General features: G+C 47.3%; 1 protein-coding gene across 1 annotated transcript in view; it reads left to right on the top strand.

Moving 5' to 3' along the window:
* The window catches only part of CDS2 (CDP-diacylglycerol synthase 2), a 49,891-nt gene that overhangs the window by 16,665 nt on the left and 13,077 nt on the right, over nucleotides 1–20,149 (top strand). Inside the window, exons 2-7 of the mRNA XM_019733760.3 lie at nucleotides 12,433–12,569; nucleotides 13,782–13,878; nucleotides 14,611–14,708; nucleotides 16,031–16,170; nucleotides 17,629–17,687; nucleotides 18,366–18,448. Coding sequence (XP_019589319.1) covers nucleotides 12,433–12,569; nucleotides 13,782–13,878; nucleotides 14,611–14,708; nucleotides 16,031–16,170; nucleotides 17,629–17,687; nucleotides 18,366–18,448 — 614 coding nt within the window. The remainder of the gene's footprint in view (nucleotides 1–12,432; nucleotides 12,570–13,781; nucleotides 13,879–14,610; nucleotides 14,709–16,030; nucleotides 16,171–17,628; nucleotides 17,688–18,365; nucleotides 18,449–20,149) is intronic.

Genomic DNA, 20,149 nt, shown 5'->3' on the forward strand with positions numbered 1-20,149 from the left:
TTCATCTCTCTCCCTTCTCCAGGTTCTGGGGAAATCGACTGTCCAAATCCTGGTTAGGTCCTGTCTCTTGCTCTTTCCTCAGCAGGTGCAGTCTCTGGAGTCAGGCTCCTTGTCTTGGATTTCTGTAGCTTCTGTGTAATTCCGTACAGGCGTGTTGATCCATCCTGGGGGTTCCTGGCAGAGTGGCAAAACTGACTGTCCCAGGGGCACACAGTAGGCAGATCTCACAGGCACAGCTCTCTTGCTTACTTGGCCGGAGACTCCTGGCCTCTTTCAGTCTTGGCTGTTCCCAGCACGTGAGGTTGTCAGGAGATTGAGTGGTGCTAAGTCATCTGTGAAGATTGGCAACTGGGGGAGCATGAGAACCAGGCCTCTCTGGTTTCAGGAAGAATTTGTTGAGCAGAGTTGTGACCAGAGTTGAGGAGCAAAGAGAAAATATTGGCATGTCAGTGTTTATTTTTAGTATTGAAGTACCATGCTACATTAACATATGATGTGCTTAGACTCAGTCCCAATATTTTGTTTAAAAGTGTTTAGACTGTATGAAATTAACGACAGTAAAACTAAGTGAATCAGATGCACAAATTTTGGACACACTACAGAATGTCAAGTAGAAACTTAAATTCATAAAAATTTAAATGCTAAACATAAAAATTACTATTCCTATGTAGATTTGTAGATAAGTAAAATTTAAATTTTATTCAAAATTAAAACTTACTGAAATGTCCTAAATAAATTACATTTACTGAATTCAAAATTAAAACTTACTGAAATTTAAAATGTAAATATACATCAATAGTGACCTTGATTTCAGCACATTTTTGTTTAACTTACTCCCTGTGCTAAAAATTAACTCCGGGAGTAGGGGAGTGACAAGACCACTGAACTGCAACTCTTTCCTTTCAGTCTTTCATCTCCAAATCCCACCTGTTTGATAACTTTGAGGGAAAACATTTTTTTTGTGTGTGGTGGGGAGCACAGACTATAGTAGCTTTATAATTGCTCATGTGCTGTGGTTTTGGGTTTAAAGACAGCGTTTCTGGTTTGTGTTAGTGTTCTTTAGTTACATCACTAGGTTTGAAATCAGTTTCATCATTTAGTTTCATCATTAGTTTCTTTGGACTGGAGTAAGAATTAGTTTTCAGGCAGAAGTTTTGCTTTATTGGTTGATTTTTTTTTTCCCTCCTCCTGAGGATTATGGAATGAAAAAAGGCTTCTAAATGAGGAAACTAGGTGTGGGTAAGTCTCAAATATAAATAGAATAATGGGAGAAGCACGTCATTTCGAATGCCTTTTGTGCCACACAGGCGCTATGTTTTTATGTTCTAGTTTTTCGTCTGTAAACGGTCAATAATGCCATGTCTCCGCCTTATTCCTGCCGTCTCCCCCCCACCCAACATTTGTATGGTGACTTAGTTTACAACATATTTCTCTGCATTGCCTCAGGCCTTTCAGGCTTTTTTGGTGCACAGGAATAAATGCATTTTACACTGTGTCCCAATACAAGGTTGTATGTATAAATTACTTTGAAACAAAAGTTTCATGAAGCAGTACTTTTACTATCTATGATACATTCAAAAGTTTTCTGTTTTGATTCTTATTCTACCTATTATGTAAACTTTTATTGAAGTGTTACACTTTTATTGAAGTATAACAGAAATGTGTCTATGTCATAATTATACAGTGGGATGTTTCATAAAGTAAGCACATCTCTGCAGCCTGCCCCCAGATTAGACAAAGCATTACCAGTACCTGGGAAGGCTCCCCTGTCATCTCTTCTAATCACTTCCTTCTCTCAGAGGTATCCCCTAACCTGACTTCTGGCACCATGTTTTATTTTAGTTTTTGCCGGTTGTGATCCACTGAAGTGATTTCAAGACCCAGTAGGTCTCGACCCACAGCTTGAACAACAGCCTTACTTTATCTCCCCAATACCCTTGAGATGGGAATTGTTTCTGTTTTATAGATGGAAAAGCCAAGGTCCAGAGGTGACATGGTTTCTTAAACGATCACACAGCTAGTAATGGTTTCCCCTTTCCCCATGCTTTTGGGACACTGTTCTCCCAGAGATAAAGTGACTTGCTTCTTTGGAAAGTCAGTGGCAGCCTTTTTGGTTTTATGTCTAGTTTTTCACTCCCTCTTGTGTTGACAGGATTGATACTCATTATTAAAGTAGCTTTAGCGAATTTCAATAAGACCATTCTTAAGTTCCAAGAATATTTTTTGTTTGTGTTTTGTGAACATGAGTTGTGTACATCTGCTCATTGCTCTGGAGGTTGTATGGTTTGGAGGCTTTCATGGCATTCATCCTCTTCACCCCCTGCCCCCACCCCCAATTAAACTGCAGTGGCATAGATGGCAGGCAGGCATGACAGGTGGCCTGGACTGGGTGTGCACAGCTCCCCTCCCTCGTTGTGCAGCACGGTGCTGTGCTACTTGCATCTTCTTCCCAGCCTGTAGAAGCCTCTGGATAGATTTCTCCCCCCCCCCCCCATGTCCCCCTCAGGCTCCAGAACACCCGCCTGCAGGGCGTAAGTGCTCAGCTGGCTCACCGTCCTCAAGCCTTTCTGGTTGTGAGGTCATTGCTCCCAGCCAGAATGCTCAGGGTAAATGCTGTGAGAACCACTGGGGCTGACGTCCCATGGTCTCTGCCCAGGGTCCCTGATTGGGCACTGGGCCCGAGGACAGTCTCAGGCTGTGAACTTGTGGCCCGTTCTGGCTCTGTCCATTCTTAGCTGAGGCCTCGTTCTAAGAGCCTCGGCCTGCTGAGCTCTCCCTTGACAGGGTTCTCTGGGAGAGAGACAGATGGGAAACGCTCTCAAGGCAGGTATGCCAGTGTCTTGATAGTAAAGGAGGATAAACTCCAAGATTCCAACCTGAGCACTAACGCACAGGGTCTGTATTACTGGGGCAGACAGCCTCCTTAGTCATTAGCTCCTGCACAGGATGAAAAGCAGTGGAGATTCAAGATGTTAACAAGACAACAGGTACAAAATGCATCACTTATACTAAGGCCCACATCACCAAACTGAGACTTGACTTAGAATTTGTGCTCTCCCAGAAGCAAAGTCTTAAGTCAGTCAGGACCACTTGATCAGCAATACTGTGTTTCCCGGAAAATAAGACCTAGCCGGACCATCAGTTCTAATGCGTCTTTTGGAGCAAAAATTAATGTAAGATCTGGTCTTATGTTATACTGTATTATATTATATTATACCGGGTCTTATATTAAAATAATACCGGGTCTTATATTAATTTTTGCTCCAAAAGACACATTAGAGCTGATGGTCCGGCTAGGTCTTATTTTCGGGGAAACACGGTAATTAGGTGATTTGCCCGATAGATCCCGCCATCCCCTAAGGGAAAGTGACCTTGTGATAACCAGAGTAACTTAGTGATTCTTTTTTTTGCCTGATATTAATATAACATATTTGTACCCCTCTGTTCTACCGATTAAAGTCTTTCATTTTGTACAGCTCCTCGGTGCTTCTTTCTGTCTGCTAGATTAGATGCTGCCTGATTCATAAATCATTTCGTAAAGCCAATAAGATCTTTAAAATGTACTCATCTGAATTTTGTTTGTTTGTTTTCTCCCTCCTTCTTCCACCTCCCCCCGCACTCCAGTTCAAGCCGTTGTTTCTCAGTCTAGTTGTGTAGGACACAGCTCCCTGGCCCATGGTGGTATTAGGAGCCTTGCGCTTCCCCTGGCTGAGGCAGTTGGTGGCCGGTTGGTTCACGGCAGCTCTCGCCGGCTGCCGGCTGCTCATGGCAGCACACGGTAGCCCACAGCAGCACACACAGCAGCCCACGGCCACTCACGCTGGCTGCCGGTCACTCACGCCGGCACACGGCAGCTGGGGTCAGCTCACATCAGCTCACGCCAACCTCCAGCTGCTCACAGCAGCCCAGCTCCAGGGAGAGCTGTTGTTCACAATCTAGCTGTAGGGGGCACAGCTAACGGGCCTATGTGGGAATCGCACCAGCGACCTTGGAGATAGGAGCAGGCATTAGTAGAACGGCGCTCCAACCACCTGAGCCACTGGTTGTCCCCCTGAATTTTGTTTTTTAACAAAGGAAATGTAGGACAGTATCCTGTTAAAGTGTCCTTGTTGCAGAGCTGCACAATAATCTTTGGATAGAAGATTTGCTACCCCAGACATTTAAAAGAAGGCTATTTTTCATTGATGAAGCAGCTGAGTTCGGCTTTGTAGAAATTTTAGTATGAGTTAGCAGATTTTTCTTTATTACCCCACAACTGAGTTGTTATAGTTTATTCCGTTCATTGACCTCAATCCTCCACTGAGATGGAGTTGGGTAGAGCCTGTTCACAGTGTGAAGTTTGAGTGGCTGTTACTGTTGCATTTGTTACTAAGTAAGTGAGTAATTTCTCTTTTGGTCTGTGCATCTGGCTGTTTTTGCTTGGATAGAAACCACCTTGGCAGGGAACTCAGCTTGTAGGAGCCCAAGCTGCAGGAGGCAATGCATAGGCACACCTTGCTTTATTGTGGTACTATATTGCGGTGGTTTGGGCCCAAATCTGCACTGTCTCTGAGGTATGCCTGTATTTCCTTTTTGCAAGAACGCTGGGGGTGAGGGGGTGACGGGGAAAGCAGTCAGCAGCTCTTGAGATATTGGAGATCTTCTTTCCATTCTTTTACCCACCTCTATTCTGCATGTTTGATGGCTCATCCTTACGGCTTTCTTAAGACTTTCACATTCCTTCCACTTACGGAACCTACAAATCTGTGTAAACATGGTAAGGTGGATATTTTGTGCAAAGTGGCTGGCTATTGTGTGATAGTTATGCCTACAATTTTAATCTAAGTGGAGGCTCCAAAGTGGAGCATTCCTTAGTTATTCCTTAACCTGGCATCTTCTCTCCCTTTCCTCCCTTTGTGGAGAAACATTTATTGAGGACCTCCTATGTGCCAGGCAGTGGTGTAGGCCATGGGGACATAGCAGTGAAAAGTAAAAGTCCCTCCCTCTTGGAGTTTATGTTCCAGTGGGGGAGACGGACAAACGCGTCGTGTAATAATTTTAGGTAATAGTGATGGTAGGAAGAAGAACACAGGTGTTTCTTAGTATGAGTGCAGCGTGAAGTGTTAGCGTGAAGGGGCCGTGCTGTGTGCAGTCTGATCGGCTCCAAGGACAGAGGTGTTCTGACTGCCTGGAGCATCTCCCATTATTCAAGGGAAAAGAGTGGCAATGTGCACAGACCTATGCATTTTGTAGGGTAGGACTGAACCATTTAGGGCTCTAAAAGGTTTCACTATGCCTCCTTCCTCATTATTCCTGGCAACACATTAGTTGCTGTCTGGAAATGCGGCTCATCACCACCTTGGGTTTTATGGGTGCCCCCTGGGGGCTGCCCTCCCCTCAATCATTTTTACCTTTGGGAGGGGCTGAAATCAGAGGCTTTTAGTCATTAGTCGCATTTGTATAACTGTAGCTCTGGGGTTGTCTTCCGCTGGCTAATTCTGGCACTCATTGTTCCAGGCCTCGTAGATAAAGTTAATGAATTTCATTAAAATTCAGTGAGTTTGGTAGAACACTCTGAGCTTTTTTACCAGATTCAAGGCAAGATTCAAGGTAAACAAAGATGAATAAGGCAGTCCTTACATTTAATGAGTTTGAAGCCTAAATTAGATTATGGAAAGTGCCTTATTGTCTGGAAGTGAAATGGTTCATAGCCAGAGTTAGGTTTTAAAAAGCCAAATCTGCCACACACGTCATTTCCTGTCCTTTTTCTGGAGCTTTTTGATATAGAGTGCAGTTATCTGTGGAGGTACTTGAAGTGCAGCAGTCCATCTGGGGTAGCTGAACGCATTTTCTGTAGATCACATTATTGGTATGAGCCTGTTGGAGGACCATCACCTGGGGGTGAGTCTAAATAGGAGCAGATTCGGGCTCCTCCTATTTGATGCTTTGTTCTGACAATGGAGCTTGTCAAGTGGAGCTAGCATTAGAAAAAGCTGGAAATAGTTTCTTTGCTCTTCCTAACACCACACACACACACACTCATATACCTATACGTACTTGGCTTTTTCAGTGAGAGGGACACATAGGTCCCTGACACTCTTACTAAGGATGAACCTGCCTCTGGTAATTTCTCTCCCTGGGACATGCCTGTAAGTGGGCGTGAATTGCCCTGGCAGCTGCCACAAGGCTTAAGATGCAAGCAGATATTTAGCAGAAAGGTTAGGCTCTGCCTGATGACTTTCCTCCAGGAAGAGGTTTGTAATTTGCATTTAAAGCAATGCAACCCCCCCCCCCCAAACAGTTTGTATAAGTTACAGCCACTCAGTAAATGAAACTTAGAAATTTGAATGCCATGCCTGTGCAACGGACAGAGTTGTTGGCAGCATCAGCAGCCCGGGCATTGGGTAGAGCCAGTCCTCGGGTAGCGTTGTTTTGTTCAGCGTGGTTTCCTCATGACGGTAATGAGATGCTGTAGGAACTTCACTCTTGTTTATATCAAGTAGCCTGTGGTAACATTGGTTTCGTTATGTGTCACTTCACTGCAGTTCCAAGAACCTATCGATGACGTTAAATGAGGACTTACTGTACTACCTTTTAATGAAGTTGCCTTGAAAAAGAAGAAAAAGCCTAGTGGGTGATACCACTTATTTTCTTTCCCTACTTTTTAGCTCCCTTTAGGCAAACAGGAGCAGACTATCAATATGTTTTCCTTATCAAGGTAGACTACTGAGTTGGCAACTGGTAAAGAAACGGGGTATGGAGTGGGGTCAGTCCCATCTGCCTGCAGCCGCTTGACACAATGCCCAGGGCTCCTGTCCAGCCCGGCCACAGCCACGCTTTTTTGGTCAAGCTGTGACCATGGCCACTTGTGGGTGTCACTGTGGAGTCTTGAGAAATATTGAGGTTGGAGTGTGGGCCCCTGAGACCAACTGGTGACGAAAAGGGAGCCTGAAAGGGACACTGCCCAGCAAGCTTTTGTGAGCCCAAGGCCTTCAGCAGAGCCTGAGAATTGGGAGGGCTGGGAAGAGGTAGGGTTTCCACCTCGAGAATGACAGTAAAAATGAGTTCTCCAAACGCTTGCTTTTCCGGACTGAGCCAGGCCGCTCCCCAGGCCAGGAAAAGCCAGACCTTGACCCCAAGGAACTTCCCCTCCCTCCCCCTGTTGCCTCTGGCCCTCCCTGGCTGCCTTCTCTTGCCTCTGTTGAAGGAAGGCTTCTGTGCTGTTGTAAAAGCCAGGTCGGTGCTGGTGTTGGCTTCTGGGCAGCTGTGGCGGGGCGAGGGGTCCTGGAAGGTGGTGGTGGGGCCTTTGGAGCATGAGTTTCTCCTGAGCCTTGGTACCCCGGAGATTCCATGTATCCGTCACCCTCAGTCCTTCTGCCTTTTCTCTGAAGGGTCTAAGTGAACCAAAAGGAAGGAGGCCTCTGAGAGAGCTTTTTTCCTTCCATTTAAACCACTACTTTTGCTTCCTGTTTACACCAGCACCACAACCCCCTTGGGAAATGGCTAAAGGAGTGGAGGAGGATGGGTGATGATTGAGACAGAATCTGAGAGACAGGGTGTACTCCACTTGGCCTCTGATCTGGGCCCTTGGGTTGAAAAGGAGGGAAGAAGGGAGGGGCTGCCTGGGAGCTGTGCTGAGACAACTTGATGCAGCCGCTCCCCGCTGTCCTGTGCTGGTCCCAGGGCGACTGAGCTGGGTCCTCAGACCCACTGCACAGCGGGGAGCGGGGCGGGAATGGGTACTGGCCTGGTCCTGCTGCGAGGGCCACCGTGGAGGCTGCTGCATGGGTCCTGGCATGGGAGCTGTAAATCAGAGTGGGTGCCGTCATACTCTCAGTGCGGTCCGGACACTCTGGTCCATGGTAGGTCAAGTAGGATTTCTTGTCTCAGTGGTTCAACAAATCTTTGGGTACCTGCTATGTTCCAGATGCTGCTCAGTGCAATGGGAAACAAGGCACCTATGGCCGCTGACACACCACCGTGTCTGACATGTATGTGATGTTTTTACCCTGTGCCCCAGATTGCACAAATTTCCTAAGTTATATACATGTACCGATCGGCCCATTATAAAGCACACACAGGAAAGAAAATACAAACGAGATAAACAGAAATAAGTTCTAACGTTTCTTTCTACACTTCAGTGGTTTGCGTTGCGCATGTCCCCCTTCAGAGAGCAGTAATCCGTGCTGCCGCTTTTGCGCTTCAGGCCTCCGCCACTATGGTAGCTCTGGGAAGCAGATCAGTTTTGAGTTGGGGCTGCCAGTTGGATGAATGGAAGGTGTGAAAGAGGAGGCAAGGCCGGCAGATGGTGGAGCTCACATAATTGGTTAGCACATGGGCCCCAGCAAGGTCTGATGGCTGCCAGGCTTTCCTTGCTCCTTCGGGGGTGCCCGGGGTGCCTGGGTGAGTGTTGAAGGTTCTTGTGCTCTTGTCCCATGCTCCGTGCTGGCGCTGCAGCCGCTGAGGGATGGGGGGGTGTCTCTTCAGTCCCTGTATAGTGTCCATAGACTTTCATGGATGTTGCATTTGATCATCCCCACAACTGTCTGAGAGGAGGGCTCCTTTCTCCACCGGGAAGACCGGAGAATGGAGGCCTGTGCTGGGTGCAGTGAGCATTAGAGCGGGCCCTGGGCCCTGCTCTCCCTGGTTGGCTGCTGCCTCCTGCAGACAGCCTTCCTTCCCACCTGCCTGTCTTGCCTTCCCCCTGGAGGAGCAAACCAGGGAACATGCTCAGCTCCTCTGACGCTTGGTCCAGCCTGTGACAGATTTTTTCTGGGCAGGGACTTGGGCCCCAGGTCCCTGGAGCCTCCCGGGCCCACACTGGAAGCTGCACCAGCACTCGGAGTCCTTTGCTCAGGCATAAGCGGCCCATGTGCAAGGCCTAAGTGCAAGGCCTGTGCCCATGAGGTCGGGAGGAGCTGGAACCCTGTAGGCCTCCAGGTTCTCTTAAGTTTTTGTTTCCTTGGCCTGCTGTGCTGTGACACCTGGTGGTGGTGGTTGGGGGCGGGGTCAGGAGCCTATAGTGCGGTCTGATTTGCTTCCTCCCTGTCCATGAGTTCCTGGGCTGTGCCCTTCCCTTGAGCAGGGATTTGCGCTTCCATCAGCGGGAGAATGGTTGTCTGTGTAGGTGTTGGTCTCCTGCTCAGAGGGAGTTTCCATCTAAGGGCTGTGGGGACGCTTTTTCAGTGATCTGGGGTGAGGCCCACGACCCTGCTTGTAGGCAGATAAAACCTAGGAAGTTAATCTCCTTCAGGCTTGTGCCTTCAGGGCGTTTACTTAATTTCCTAGTAGTTGTTCATCCCAGGCCCCCTGACCTCTTGGAAATAACAGCAGTCACAGTAGCTTTGTATCAGTTCTCTGTCTCCTGCTGCTTTCTGCCTCAGGAGACCTGTCTGCATTTCACCCATCCTGGCTCAGAAGGAGAGGAGTCACAAATGGTGGTGCTTCAGGAAACAGTGCTGGGCTAATGTGCATAAAAAGGGCCTGGAAGGTCCAGGGGGCTCAGCACAGAGCCAGAGCTCCCTGCCCCTCCCATGCAGGGGCTTTGCCTGGCTCCTTCCTGCCCTCCCTCGCCTTGGGAACTGGCAGCCTTTGTGAGTCTCCTTGACAACAGGATGGATAAGTTAAAAATAACCTTCTGTGTGTGTGTGTTTGTGCACGCATGCACACAGGCACGTGGCCTCGCCTGCTGTGTTCAAGCTCAGTCCCCGTGGCGTCTAGATACTCCCGAGAGCATCTGCCGGGAGGCCTCTGTGGTGCCAGGTCCTTGTGTGTCGAAGGCCCTTGGTTTAGGGGTCAGATCTAGATAATCACGCAGCAGCATCCTTACTTCCCAGTCCAGATGGTTGCCGGTGGGTGTGGGTGTTAGTGTTAACAACGTGAAGGCTGGAAAGCTGTTCGGAATGCCTCAGTCGTCCTGCAGGCTCACCGGAGAGGGATGGTTCTGGAGGCCTTGCTGGGTTTCAGAACTTTTCGGGGTGGTAGAATGGGACACCGCCCTGGGTGGGAGTTTGGTTGTATCTCTTCAGTGACCCCCCCACAGGTAAGGAGGGCCCTTTCTGGGCCCCTTTTATAAGGTGAGGACACTGATGTCACTTACGTGACTTGTCTAGAGCCACCTGGTTCAGTTGTGGCAAAGAGCAGCAACTCCATCATCAGAAGCTGTAGCTCTTTCCCTCAGGTCCTATAGGTCCTTTACCAAAGCCAGCTAGCTGTCCCTTTTGTATCAGCAGTTTCGTGCTACTTAGGCCTTCTGTTTTGCGGTGTCATCACTGTTGTAATTTAATTTAGAAATAGCTGTTTCCACAAGGGCAGGAGCTTGATGTCTCTTTACCATCCCTGGAATTAACTCCTGGCTCCCTCCCGCCATTCTTCCATCCATTAGTATTTTGCCGTGTGCCAGGCTTTGGGATGTCATGAGAACAAGGTGTCTTGGGTCCCGTCTTTAGGGAGCAATAGACAATTACAGACATCTCCCTCTAAGTCCCCATTGTGGCCAGTGCCCAGAGAGAGGAGTCTGAGTGTTAGAGGGAACGAATGACTCGGATGGGAGTGGGGTTAGAGGTGGCTGGGAGGACATATCAGTGACACAAAGTGCTTAAATCTGGAATGTATAAAAAAAAAATCTTACAAATCAATAAAAAGGAAGGCAGAAAACTCAGTAGAAAACTGGCAGTGACTTGACAGACATTTCACAAAAGATAACCAAAGGGCCAATAAACATGAAATGGTGCTCAACTTCATATAAGGGAAATTCAAATTGTTAGTTCAACTTAAAAAAACATGTAATTGTTTCTGTGTTTGCACATGTACCTAACAAAATCTTTGAAGATGCGGTGAAACATCCTTTTGCCATTTCTAGTTTACTTTGTTTTGAATTTTTTTTTTTTTAAGAATTTTTTATTGGGGAAGGGGAACAGGACTTTATTGGGGAACAGTGTGTATTTCCAGGACTTTTTCCAAGTCAAGTTGTTGCCCTTTCAAGCTTAGCTGTGGAGGGCGCAGCTCAGCTCCAGGTCCAGTTGCCGTTGTTAGTTGCCAGGGTCGCAGCCCACCATCCCTTGCGGGAGTCGAAGGGGCAACCTTGTGGTTGAGAGCCCACTGGCCCATGTGGGAATCGAACTGGCAGCCTTCAGAGTTAGGAGCACGGAGCTCCAATCGCCTGAGCCACTGGGCCGGCCCCGTTTTGAATTTCTTACTGAACAATAAAATGCATTCCAAGATGCTTAAATAAAAGAAGACCTACGTTCATAGGAGATTTGGGGCCAGCCATTGAGCTTCTCAGAGCCCCTGTTTCTTCATTTGTAAATAGGGATCTTCCTCTGTTCCTTCCCTTCCTCCCAGAACTGCTCTGAGGTTCACAGATAGGAGAAATGCTCTAAAAACTGTCAAGGTGATACGGTAGATGACAGAAAGGAGGGAGGGAGGGAGGGAGGGAAGAATGAAAGAAAGAATGAAAGAAAGAAAGGAGAAGTTTAGTCCTGGTTTAGAAAGCCCTTTGCTGCAGTTCCTACCTGGGTGGAGACCCCTGGCAGCCGCCCAGCAGGACTCCAGGCTCACACATACCTGTAAATCAAAGAGATACGTTGTTAGAGGAAGGGGGGCACGTCCTGTTTGTCAGGATCACCAGTACTTTACTAGCCCAACAGGATTCCAGGTTTACACATACCTCTAAATCACAGAGAGCCAGAGAAGACTAGGCACCTCGCGGGAGAAAGAGATAAGGGAAGGGAGAGGGGGAGGCGATCCTACTCATAGGAATAAAAGCCTTTATATGATATAAGGCAAAGCTGCTTCCTTCCTTTGGGTCAGCCCACGCCATGTTATTCCATTTTACTAATAAATTTCTGGGCTGTTTTATTCTGCACAAAATTCTGTCTCTTAATTGAATTCTTTCCTTCAACAAGAGAAGAGCCGAGGTTCAATGTCATTTCCCAGTAATACAGTAAAGGGCTATACAAATACTAATTAGTATTGTTACTGTCTAATTCTAAGTGATTTCATTTCTCCTCAACCTCTTCACGCAGCCACTACGCTAAATTCCCCTAAGAAATAAAAGCTCTTGAGTAGTAGGATCAGGAATGAGGCCTGGATGAAGTCCAGTCACAGTCCCCTTTTGCATTCTGTGGATACAAAAAGAGGCGCTTTGTCCCTCTGTGGACTGTCCCTTCCACCCCACTCCCCTCTAAGGCAGGGGGCTTGAGCAGACCTGGCTGTTTCTAATCCTTCCCCCCACAGGTGCCTGCCTCTCCTGCAGCAGAGAGCCAACCACCTTGGCACATGTCAGAACAGTGTCAGGACGCTGTGAGTCCCATCTGTTGTGTCACCTGACTCTGCCAGGTCCTCAGGCCGTGTTCCAGTCTTTTCCCACAGATCTCCTGTGACAGGTGTGTACTTCTCAGTATCCTACTCAGCATTTTTTACCTTTTCCTCTTCTGTTTTTCTGCCGTGTAGGAGTCAGAGCCAGATACAAAGGTAGATGGAGAGACTGCATCGGACAGTGAGAGCCGAGCAGAAGCTGCTCCTCTCGTAACCTCTGCAGACGATACCCCGGAGGTCCTCAACAGGGCCCTTTCCAACTTGTCTTCAAGGTAACTGGGCTTACTGGTGCAGGTGCTTTTGGGGGCCTTGCTCTGTGTCCAAGCGCCCTGGGAGACCCAGGGCCCTCAGAGAGCCCTGGCAAGGTGTGTGGGGCAGGCCCACTGGCATTGGCGACCGTCCCCCTTGCCTCCGCCCAGGGCTCCACTGAGTGTCATCTAGGCTTAATAGCCACTGCGAAAACAGCCTGGAAGGGTCTGGCCCTTGAAGGGTGCTCTGGGCTGGGCTGGGCGAGGCCGTCCAAGGAGGAGGAAAGCGTGGACAGAGGTGGTGGTGGGCAAGACTGACAGCACGTGACGACAAATGGTCCTTAGGGTTTGTGACTGGTGGGTGGGCTGCTTTTCACAGAGGAGCCCAAGCTTCCAGTTCAACATTTAGTTTTCTCTTGCTCACACACCTCCGTTGTGGACATTTTAAAATTATCCCAGAAGAATCGAGAAATATTTCTACTTGGGTGAATCCAGGGTTAAAATTCTGTTCCTGAGACTCTGTTCCCTGTACACCAGCTATGTGGGTAGATTAAAAATACAAACTGTAAGACCCCAAAACATTTTCTAAAAGCGTTCCTATGTGTGGTGGCTCCCACACACGTGTCCCTTTGAAAGGTTGTGTTGTGTAGGAAGGGTTTGGGTTCTGGAGCCAGACTCCCAGGACCCGCATCCCAGCTTCCACTTCACAGCTGTACGGCCTATCCATTTCCTCATCTGGAAAAGCTGGTAACTAGTGTTGAGAGTTGAATGAATTAATGTAAATACGTAAAGTCCTTATAAAAGTGTCAGGTGCATATTTGTGATTGGTATTATTATCCTTCTGTAATATTATCACCATAACGATGCAGGGGCAGGGCAATTAGGATTCCACTGCCTGGAAAATGTTTATAGTTTTTTCTTCAGATAGAGACAGCCATAGAAGCCATCCAAGCAGATACAGAAGTAGAGGGCACTACATTTCCAGTGGGATTTTTGCCCGATTCCTTCGTTAAGATACAAGCTGGGTGTATTTTGCTGTAGGCCTTGGAGCACCCTCTGAGTTTGGTGTGGCTGAGGCCATGGCTCTCGTGGCTCTGCTCCCGCCAGCGTGTGGCTATTGCGTCTGTCAGGGTGAAGGAGGCGCTTCTGGAAAGCACTGACCTCCGGCCCTGTCCTCCAAGGAAGAGCCATTCTGGGCTTTTAACGTGTTTTCTCCTTCCCTCCTCTCTAACTTAGATGGAAGAACTGGTGGGTGAGAGGCATCCTGACTTTGGCCATGATTGCATTTTTCTTCGTCATCATTTACCTGGGACCAATGGTTTTAATGATAATTGTAAGTGCCATTTGCGTGCTATTTGCTGCCTTCAGTTTTTCCTGCAGGGTCACTCGTCTGAAGTGCTACGTGTTGGGTTGGTTCTGGGTATCATTTGGGGTCCAGGCTCTTCAGAACATGCCTTTTTTAGAATATCTGTGACTTCTCACCTTTCACAGCCAACTGGAGGGATGTTAGCATGGGCCATTTGTATGTGGTTAAAGAGCTCTTCATTTTGTGATTTCCACTGATTATGCTGTGACCCCAGCTGTGACTGTGATTCTTGGTTTTGTTTCTTGTTTTCCTGGGTCCTCACTCATAGGCTTAGGCCTTTCATTAAGAAATCATAAACCACAGTGCTTCTCTCTTAGTCTTCTCACTGTCATGGACAGGGTCAGATGACTGACAGCTGACTCTGAGCACAGTAGTTGGGGCTTTTCAAGTATGTCTATTTAAAGGCAAAAGGGGAAGAAATTGATTGAGTCCTGGGAGGTTCTAGAATAAAAAAGTTAACTGAAATTTTAGGAACGTGTATTTATTGTGAGAAATTGGATCTACTCCATGTGACTTAAAGGGCTCCATTCCATGTGGGATGGTATGAGAGAGAAAAGAGGAGGCGAGCCCAATCACTTTTGGACATTTTTCTTAAATACAGTGGTTTTTCTTGAAGTCCCATGACCTGGTAGCTTCTGTTTCCAAAGATTGTAACAACTGGGGCGTTAGCAAGTGTTCTAATTCTTCTGTGTCCTGCAGGTGATGTGTGTTCAGATAAAGTGTTTCCACGAAATTATCACTATTGGATACAATGTCTACCACTCCTATGACCTGCCCTGGTTCAGGACCCTCAGCTGGTAAGCTCTCGGGCCCAATAGGGACTCTTAACACATTTGGATGATAAAGTGTTTTGTGGTGGATACTTACAGTGGCAGTAGGTGGGAGAGCAGTGATGGCCATGCACTTGGTCATGCAGGGACTCTGGTCCTGCTCCCTGCACAAGAACGCAGGATATGGTGATGCCAAAAACTAAGAACGCAGGATATGGTGATGCCAAAAACTAACACCCACAGAGCCATAGATAGGGGAGTCATACCACTATGGTCTTGCTGACGGCTGGGTTGGGGACACAGGAAGCAGGAGCCACACGATCCGTAATCTGCTGTCCGCTTCTCTGCCAACCAACCAACCAACCAACCAACCAACCAACCAACCAACCAACCCCTTGCTAACTGCAATCTGCGCTTGCTAGCTCAGTCACAGCAGTTATATCAGTGGCCAATGGCTAACTGGTTATAGTTGATGGCCATCTACTACCCAAGCCAGCACCTTCCCACGTGAGTCCGAGAGCCTGGAAACTGCTCTCTGGGACTCTGTCCCCACACACTTGCATAGTGCCTTTGAGACCCGAGTATTTCGTAGGCCAGACTGTGTGGCTGGCCTTTGAGGACTCTTTAGTAGTTGCCAGGAATCTGGAATCTTCCTTAGAAGAAAGCAGACTGGGGAGGCAGATAACAGGTTGGGCAAGGTTTTATGAAGGAAATGGTATTTGAGGGGCAGCTGGATGGCTCAGTTGGTTAGAACACGGTGCTCTTAACAGCAAGGTTGCCAGTTCCAACCCCACATGGGCCACTGTGAGCTGCGCCCTCCACAACTAGATTGAAACAACTACTTGACTTGAAGCTGATGGTCCTGGAAAAACACACTTAAAAAAAAAGAAAAGAAAATGGTATTTGAGCAGCGAGTGAAGAAGATGAGTGAAGAGGATGCTCCAGGCAGGGAAAAGACAGGAGCAAAGTGGACGGGTGGCAAAGCCGCAGTGAACCATCTTGATGGACACGCAGAGTTTCTGTTGGGAGAGTGGAGATAAGACTGGGAGGCAGGATGAGGTGTGTTTTGGAGCATTGTTTTACGATTTGAGTGGCTTAGGTTAGGTGTGGACTCACTACAAAAGGGCAAAAACTAAATCCCAAGTTTGTGATAAATGGAAGGTGGCTGAAAGCTGCCACAAGTTTCTAGATAAGCTTCTCATCTATAGTGTCACTAGAGAACAGCGTACCAGTGTACTCAGGATTGGGGGCCTGCTATTTTGGTCTTCTCCTCGGCGTGTTCTGATAGCCTTGCTGTAAAGGACAAGGCCCCTGTGCTCCCTTTGGCAATGACCCGTCTTTATTTACAGGTACTTTCTGCTGTGTGTAAACTACTTCTTCTATGGTGAAACAGTGACGGATTACTTCTTCACGCTGGTCCAGAGAGAGGAGCCTTTGCGGATTCTCAGCAAATACCACCGATTCATTTCCTTTACCCTCTACCTAATAGGTATGCATCGGGGAGCTCATCACTTCTTCTCTGCTGAGTAGGAGTTGGGGAATTTCTTGGTTAATGTAAAGTCTTGATGATGTTCACTCTGCCTGTGCAGGGGTCAGAACTGACGGCCCCACCTGACAGGAGCTGTAGCAACTCTTGACTAAGAGAAGTGAGACAGAGGGGCTTTGTGGGTGTGGGGGCTGCAGTCTATGCCATGTGCTGTGTGTCCCAGCCTCCGTTGGAGGACAGCAGAGCACGATCCTGTCATGATTTGCCAGTTGGCAGAGATCCTGCGGTGTGACTGAAAGAAAACCACCCAGGAACTTACGTATAAAAACAAGTGTCCGTCTCTAGGAGAGACTTCTTAGGAGACTAAGGTTGCAGTGTGGTGGGAACTTTACTGATTTAGGTTTGAAGAGACTGTGACTTCAGAGGGGCTGGGAGCTTAAACTGTGGAGTTACTATGAGGATTAAATCAGACACATTAAAACTTGACACACAATACAGAGTTAGGTCGATCTAAACTCAATTCAGACTGTACACTAGTTCTAAGCAGGCTCGTGTTTTTCCTTGTTGCTTCAAAGCTAGTTTGAGGCGCGTGAGAAATCTGTTCTGACCCAAATCTGTTCAACCTGTGTTTGATCAGCTCTGTGAATGACACCTGGCTATTAACATACACAGTCCATTGCCAGGGGGCCTACTGACATTGAGGCCATTCAGAGGGCGTGACTCAGACCCTGAAAGCAGCCCCCACAGGGAGCTCAGGGGTGTGTGGGACAGCAGCATGCTGTCTTCTGGGCAGGGCTGCTTTTGAGGGGCCCAGCATACTTCTGGGTAAAAGTCCCCTTCCTTCCTGGAGAAGGGGGCGAGGCTGCAGATGCTTTTTGCCACATATGTGTCAGTGTGTGAGACAGGTCAGGGTGGCCTTGAGCCCGTACCTGGTGGATCCGCCCTCCACCTGACCTCTTGGGACAAGGGTCAGCAAACTTCTTCTTAAAGGTCCAGATAATATTTTAGGCTTTGGGGACCCGGGTCTCTGTTGCAACTTCCCAGTTCTGACGTTGTAGCACAAAAGCAACTACAGACAAAATGTAAACAAGTGGGCATAGCTGTGTTCCAATGCCATTTTATTTATAAAAACAAGCAGCTGGCCTGACTTGTTTGCTGGCCCCTGCTCTAGAGCCGGAACATTCTTATCTGGTGAACAGTGGCCTAACTTGAGTGTAGTCTGCCAGATTTAAAGATAGGCCTTCCTTTGATTGTCTTGAAGGAGTAATTTTGTCCTTCTGACTGCTGTCTGAAGAACTCGTTCCCCCCTCCACCCCCTCCCTGGCTTTGGGATTCTGCACTGGTTACCTGCTACCAGGAAATGAGCCAAAGGACCATGTAACACAGATAAAGGAAATCACTAGGACAAAGATAAATGCAGAATGTGATCGTTTTGCCCTTTCTCCTCCCTCCTCAAACCAGGATTCTGCATGTTTGTGCTGAGTCTGGTCAAGAAGCATTATCGCCTGCAGTTCTACATGGTAAGGGAAGTGTGTGTGTGTGTGTGTGTGTGTGTGTGTGTGTGTGTGTGTGTCAGAGAGAGAGAGAGAGAGAGAGAGAGAATTCTTGGCTTAAATGAAGTTTTGCAGAAACTCAACAAGCCTCTCATCCTTTCTGTAGTAAATCAAAACTCTGGAGTGCAGTCTGTTCTGTGTGTATCTAGAACCCAGGGCATGAAGGAAGAGGGCCCGTTTAAGTTTGGCAGCTCTTAGACATCCAGCTAGGCCCAATCACTGTTACCCTAAGTGATCTCTCCACAGGACCTGAAGGTGGGCTCCAGGTAGGGCTCAAGGTGAAGCTTTAGGCATCGTCCACAGATACCCTACCAGCTATATCATTCCTTCAACTTGAACACATCCTCTTTCTGAGTGCCCCAAGCACTCAACGAATACTAAGAAAATGAGAAGTACCCAGGTTTGCGGAGCACAGAAGGACTCAGGACCATGTGATCCCAACTTTTGATGGGGACTCTAGCTGGGGGACAAAGTTTCTTCCAGAGGCCTGTTGCATACCTTTTCACTTCTAATAAGACAAGTGCAGAAGCAGATTATAGTTCCTACCCACGCCTCAGCAATTTTCTATTTTGGTATTTACTGTTATTTGAAGTTCCTTTCAAGGTAAACTGATAGGTAAAGTTGATTCTTTTTCTTCTTTTGCAGTTTGGCTGGACCCATGTAACATTACTGATTGTTGTAACCCAGTCACATCTCATTATCCACAACCTGTTTGAAGGAATGATCTGGTAAGTGAGGGCAGGGTTTCCCCTTTTATTTTGTGAATGTTTCTCATGTAAAAGTGCCTTACCTTCTAAGCCAATGGTTCTCACCTTGAGCTACATCAGAATCCCTTGCCGAGCTTGTTCAACACAGATTGCTGGGCCCCACCCCTGAATTTCTGCTTCAGTGGATCTCGGGGTGGGGGGTGGGGCTGAGAATTTGAATTTCTAGTACATTCCCAGGTGATGCTGATGTTTCTGGTCGGGACCTACTCTTTGAGAACCACAGTTCTAAACTAATAGGTATGGGGATATTTAAAAGAATCAAAGACAATGCAACTGAATGGCCACAAGTCTGAAACCCTAGAGGAAATTTTCATGATTTCCTGGCAAAATGTAAACCACTAAAAGTCATGAAGAACAAAACTTGAATAGATAACAATTATAGAACAGTTTTGAAAATTGCATAAAAATCCACACCTGGATAAAGGATCCGTGATAACAGCTGAGTTTTATCTAACCCTTACTAAAGCTGATAAGCATAGGGAAGGAGAAACAAGAATGATATGCTGATTTATTTTATGATTATAGATAAACCATTTTAAATAAACTTAGCAAATGACATCTGGCAATGTGTTCGAAGAATGTATATAGTCATGTACCACTTAATGTTTCGGTCCATGACAGACCACGTATACTATTGTCATGCGGTGTCTCTGGTCCCTCTCCCAGCATAAGAACGTAGGACATGGTGAGACCAAAAGGAACACCCACGGAGCCATAAATAGGGGAGTCATACCACTATATTCTAGCTGCGGCTGGGTTGCAGACACAGGAAGCAGGAGCCACATTATCCACAATCTGCCGTCCACTTCTCTGCGAACTAACCAACCTCCTTGCTAACAGCAATCCGCTCTTGCTAGCTCAGCCACGGCAGTTACATCAGTGGCCAATGGCTAACTGGTCGCAGCTGATGGCCACCTACTACCCGAACCAGCACCTTTCCATGTGAGGGCGAGAGCCTGGAAACTGCTCCCTGGGACTCTGTCCCCACAACTATGGTCGTCACAATGGAATAGAAAATTCCTATCGCCTGGTGAAGTGGTGGAATGATGCTTTACACAGATACTTAGCATTGTGCTGCAGTTGCCTACAGTATTTAGTGAAGTAGCATGCAGTACAGATTAGTAGCCTAGGAGCTTTAAGGGAACAGAATTTGTCACCCCCAAATAGCTCTATTTGACATAAGGATTATTTTAGGCTGGTTAATTTTAAGAAACAGCAGACATGGGAGAAGCTCTGAAAACCAAGTAGAAGTTACCCTTTGTAAAAGACATTTATGTTTGTAAGGGTGTCTCCCTGCTATACCTGGAAAGAGAGGCATGACCTTATCTCTACAAACTCCTGTAAATGCAGAAGAGAATGGACTTAAATCTCATAACAATCTTACCCTTATTTACTTTGCTTGTCCTGACAGCCTTCCCTAACTGACTCCTTCTACCCCCAACATCTTTTGTCTTCAGCTGAAGATGGTAGTTAAAGTGGTGGCTTCAGCCATTTTGGCCAGTTACTCAGTTTTCTTGGTATACATGTTATTAAACTTTTGTTTGATTTTCTCCTGTTATCTGTTTTTTATTACAGGGATGTCTTGGCCAAAAACCCAGAAGGGTAGAGGGAAAATTATCTTTCCTCCCCCACAGAGCAATAGGCTATTCCATACAGCCTAGA

This window comes from Rhinolophus sinicus, chromosome 13 (assembly GCF_057876585.1).
Source record: "Rhinolophus sinicus isolate RSI-liver-muscle chromosome 13, RSI-T2T, whole genome shotgun sequence".
Taxonomy (NCBI): domain Eukaryota; kingdom Metazoa; phylum Chordata; class Mammalia; order Chiroptera; family Rhinolophidae; genus Rhinolophus; species Rhinolophus sinicus.